The 5,000-nt window shown below is 29.8% G+C and overlaps 1 protein-coding gene across 2 annotated transcripts in view; it reads left to right on the top strand.

The window, feature by feature from the left end:
* Window positions 1–3,862, top strand: part of LOC144961463 (DNA mismatch repair protein Mlh3-like) — a 6,912-nt gene extending 3,050 nt beyond the window's left edge. For both annotated transcript variants that reach the window (XM_078894649.1, XM_078894648.1), the window contains 4 exons: window positions 720–854; window positions 1,380–1,513; window positions 2,654–2,677; window positions 3,764–3,862. In XM_078894649.1, the coding sequence (XP_078750775.1) occupies window positions 720–854; window positions 1,380–1,513; window positions 2,654–2,677; window positions 3,764–3,847 (377 nt within the window). In that variant the 3' untranslated portion in view covers window positions 3,848–3,862. The remainder of the gene's footprint in view (window positions 1–719; window positions 855–1,379; window positions 1,514–2,653; window positions 2,678–3,763) is intronic.
* The last annotated feature ends 1,138 nt before the right edge of the window (window positions 3,863–5,000 follow it).

Genomic DNA, 5,000 nt, shown 5'->3' with positions numbered 1-5,000 from the left:
TGCTCAAAGCACTTTACAAAGGATCCCTGACCAACAGCAACACGTAACATGTAGAACGAGACATGACGCCTATTAGGTGATATTACTATTTTTTCCGACAAAGACAACGCTGTTGACAACGCCAAGTACTCATTTTACATTGATTCTATACCCCCAATTGTCATTAAATCTTGATCAACTGTTTTTATTTACTAGAGGAGAACCTGCAATATTTGCGGATAAATAAAGGCTATTACGAACATGCACTCTTCTATTCTAATAACTACACTACTGTATTGTGGAAATTAACATAGATTTAGACAAATCTTTTGGGCCATCAAAAATCAAAATTAGTCTGGTAATGAAGGAAGTCTGTAGGTTTTTGCAAATGACTCTGGCAACAGGGCGGCCAGATGGCCATTCCCAAGGTCAAATTTATGACCTAGCAGATTTTCTAAATTAATCTTTTGAGTCAACGGGTTATAGAATTACCCTAAATTTTAAAAAGGTTTCCTACTTTCTTGTATATCAATCTATAAAGAATAGTTATATTATACTATTTAACTTTGCCAGTACCTCAGTGCTTGTTGGCAAAAATTTAACATGGGCAGTAGGGAACAACTCTAACCCCCAATCCTATATTATATTTATTTATTAAGAATAGATTTTTTAAAAATGTTTGTTAAATTGTTTTTTTGTTTTTTTTTAAATATTTTTTTTGGGTTGTCTTTTTAATCCAGATGCAGAGGAAATGGATGAGGATTCTGGGAGTAAGAGATTGAAGAGGGCACGGATAAACCCTCCGGTCGCATTGCCTGTCAATAAAGATGACGCGAGAATTGTCAAGGCTTTTCAGACAGAATTCCAAAGGATAGGTTAATTATGCCAATTTATTCTTTCAGTGGCCGTTTCTACAGTGATGTCATCTTGCTATTCCTCTGTCCGCAATTTGATACACGTATAAGTGCTCCTGAGGAAGATGATAATCCATAATGATGATGATGATCATGATAATGATAATTGTAATAATAATAATAATAATAATAATAATAATAATAATAATAATAATAATAATAATAATAATAATAATAATAATAATAATAATAATAATAATAATAATAATAATAATAATAATATAATAATAATAATAATAATAATAATGATGATGATGATGATGATGATGATGATGATGATGATGATGATGATGATGATGATGATAATAATCATAATAAGGAGTAACTAATGAACGGAATGGAGAGTATAAATTTATAATTGCAAGGTAATTTACATTTCAAAATAGACAAAAGTCACAAAATCTGATACACTTGTCAAACATTCAAAAACGTTTTGCCCTTTTTTAAAAATATAGATGGTGTATATTTCTTTTATTATGAATTCAGGTGTAGAATTTCATCTTGGTGAATCGGCACAAAGTATGCAATCAATTGTCATTCAATCACTTCCTGTGTGTATGACTCAAAGAGACCTTGATGGCAAGCAACGAGATGACGAGGAAATATCAAAGAATGCCAAGGTACTTTTCATTTATTTTTTTTTTAACATAAAGTAAATTCTGTATTATCCTTTAGAGCCAGACTCGTGTCTCTCTGCCTGTAGCCATTCACATTTGAATTCAATGGAATGATTTCTGTTAAAGTATTACAAAAATAGTTGGTTTTTTGTTTGGTCGCTTTGTATTTTTTTTCGTAGTGTTTTTATGCACCTCCGTTGACGGTGTATCTTAACGGATCGTTTTTATACACCTCCGTCACGCATGCGCATCCCACCCAATTTCATCAGCGATATTGTGTTTCTGTATTTGGACTTGGCGAAAGTTATATTGTGACATCTGTAGGATGTTTTTGTTAATAAATTTATATAAAAATGATAATAATTTTAAAAATCGAAATATAAAACCAGAAAATAGAAGTTGCAGTGAGGGTAAAATAATGTTTTAGAAAGACCTTATTAAATGTGATGAACAGTCAGGTGGCTCCATAGCGCAGCGGACAAGCTCTCAGACTCTAACCTTGAAAGTACTGGGTTCGTTTCCCATTGTAGTACTTGAAAGACATCATTTGTTTGTTTTTTTGTTTTTCTTTCTTTTTTTTTTTTTTTTGTTTTTCAAACACTTTTTTATCATGTTTTTAAAGAACTTCGATTATAATTTTCTGAAATTATTTATTTATTTGAGATCATTATTTGTGTGCCATGTTACTTTTTACTTTTGATTTTTTAAATTATTGTTATTATTCTTTAATTTATTATCATTGTATAAACATACATCAGTAATCACCAAGCAGCGTGCTATACTACAATCTAAAACTATTTAAACCTCATGGACGTATGCAGCAACATTTTCATTAATTTACCATCACCGCCAACGGAGGTGCATAAAAACAGTGTGTTTTTGTACACCTCCAACGTAGGTGCATAAAAAGGCCACCATTTCTTTTTTATGATTTAAATCTTGATTTTAAGAAGCAGCTAACGTTATTATTTATTTATTATTGATGATTCTTTGTTGTCGTCACCGTATTTCTAAATTTACAGAATTTGAAGCTTCAAAATGTTCAAATCAAGTTTATATTTCATTTATTTCTAAGACAAGTTCAATGCCATTCTTTTTAATTAATCTTAAAACCTTTTTTTTTCCTTTTCTTTTTCCCTCAAGGATCTCATTCAAGAACACATTCAAGTAAGTGCTCAACCAAGCTATTTTAAGTTACTGGATTTTATTCTTGGATGATTTACATTCATCAGTCTGTGAGACTGTTCGTTATCAGTATTGCGTGTCTCCAAGATTTGAGCATTGCTATTGTTGCGATTGTTAATGATTTTGCTATTGTTGTTATTATTATTATTATTATTATTATTATTATTATTATTATTATTATTATTATTATTATTATTATTATTATTATTATTATTATTATTATTATTATTATTATTATATTATTATTATTATTATTATTATTATTATTATTATTATTATTATTATTATTATTATTATTATTATTATTATTATTATTATTATTATTATTATTATTATTATTATTATTATATTTTATTATTTTATTATATATTATTATTATTATTATTATTTTATTATTATTATTATATTATTATTATTATTATTATTATTATTATTATTAATATTATTATTATTATATTATTATTATATATTATTATTATTATTATATTATTATTTTATTATATTATTTTATATTATTATTATTATTATATTATTATTATTATATTATTATTATTATTATTATTATAATTATTGTTATTGTTGTGTTGTTGATGTTCTAATTATTATTATAATTACAGTAAAGCACGTATTTAAAGAACAATCCCAGACAACAGTAGTGTCTTATATCAGTCATTCTTTACTTTATTAACCTTTTATTGAAATAAAAACGGGAAAAGGAGTTAATCATTCGTTCATTATTCCACCAATTCATTTTAAGCATGTTGTTATAAGTGTGCTGGTTTGTATTACTTTTTCAGTCATTTATTGTTTAATCTCTATATGATTAAGCTTTTAAAAATTCTGTTTAATTGCATAATCTGGAGTATGGTTTCCTCAGACACCCGGTTTCCACAAACTTTTTTGTATGTCCCAAGGAATTTGAGGAAATCATGCTTAAGTGTATTAACAATTTATGTTTTAAAATAATGGGGGAAAAATGGATATAAAAGTTGTTAGTAATGCCATTATAGGAATAGGTTATCCGATATTTCAATTTTTATGGTATCACTTTTTGCCCTCCTTCCTTAGCATCTGAAGGCAACGAATGGTGTTCATGGGAGAATTCCTCTAGCTGTGCATAGAGTGCTTTGCTCTCAAGCTTGCCGTGGTTAGTATTACTCTCCCTCTTATCTGTGTATTAATCCATTGAAGCGCATTTCTTATTTTTAATATTTTCAGGGCTGAGAATCTTCCGTCTAAAGGCCGATTTCTGCCTAAACGGTGTTTTATCTCCGCCCATCACCATCACAATTCCGCCTTTTAAAAAGACTCACCACAACCACTACATCAACATCCCTATCACCATTACTACTACAACCACCACCACATCATCATCTCTACCACCACCACCATCCCTACGACAACTACCACCACATCATCATCCCAACCACCACTACTACAACAACCACCACCATATCATCATCCCTACCACCACTACCACTATCTACAACCACCACCACATCATCATCCCTACCATCGCCACCACTACAGCTACTAAACCACTACTATTACAACTACCATCACATCATCATCCCTCAGTGATGATAATCTTCTGTGGAATTCCACGATTTTAGATTTTTCTGAAATTTTCAGCTGTTTTTGCCGTGTCAAACATTTTCGGCTAAGAGGTAGTTCAGATGAAAAAATCACCAATATGTCTTTTGTCATTTTTTGACGATGAAAAGATGATCAAAAGTGAAGGGGATGGAGCAAATGGGTGTCAATATTTTTGTACCATTTAGCTTTGTACTCCTTTTTTTGTTTGTTTGTTTGTTTGTTTGTTCTGAATTCAATTGAATTCATTACAACTTATCTCTAATTACCAATTAAAACAAAAATCAGAGTGCTCTCTCACTCTCTCTCTCTCTTCTCTCTCTCTCTCTCTCTTTCTCTCTCTCTCTCTCTCCTCTCTCTCTCTCTCTCTCTCTCTCTCTCTCTCTCTCCTCTCTCTCTCTCTCTCGCCGTGTTTGTAGTATCAAAAAATACCTCCTTTTGGCCAAAAGTTCATTATAATCTCTTGATATAGTTGGAAGCATTATAGGGCTCTAAAATGTTTAATTGGAAATGACAATTTTAAAAATTATATTTACAAAAAGTCAGTTTATATCTTGTGATCAGAATAGACGTGTTTTAGAAGTTAGTAATATATTACGTAATATTAAGTAACAATGAACAGCTATGTTATTTTTAGCATTAGATTTGGGCTTGACAGACGGGCCGATAGATTTTCCTCTTTTTTACAAATTGTCATTATCATCACTGATCC

The sequence above is a fragment of the Berghia stephanieae genome, unplaced genomic scaffold, assembly GCF_034508935.2.
Source record: "Berghia stephanieae isolate SIO BIC M18660-M18661 unplaced genomic scaffold, UCSD_Bste_1.3 scaffold2523, whole genome shotgun sequence".
Classification (NCBI taxonomy): Eukaryota; Metazoa; Mollusca; class Gastropoda; order Nudibranchia; family Aeolidiidae; genus Berghia; species Berghia stephanieae.
The sequence above is the reverse complement of the archived record's forward strand: the minus strand, read 5'-3'. Positions and strand labels throughout refer to the sequence as shown.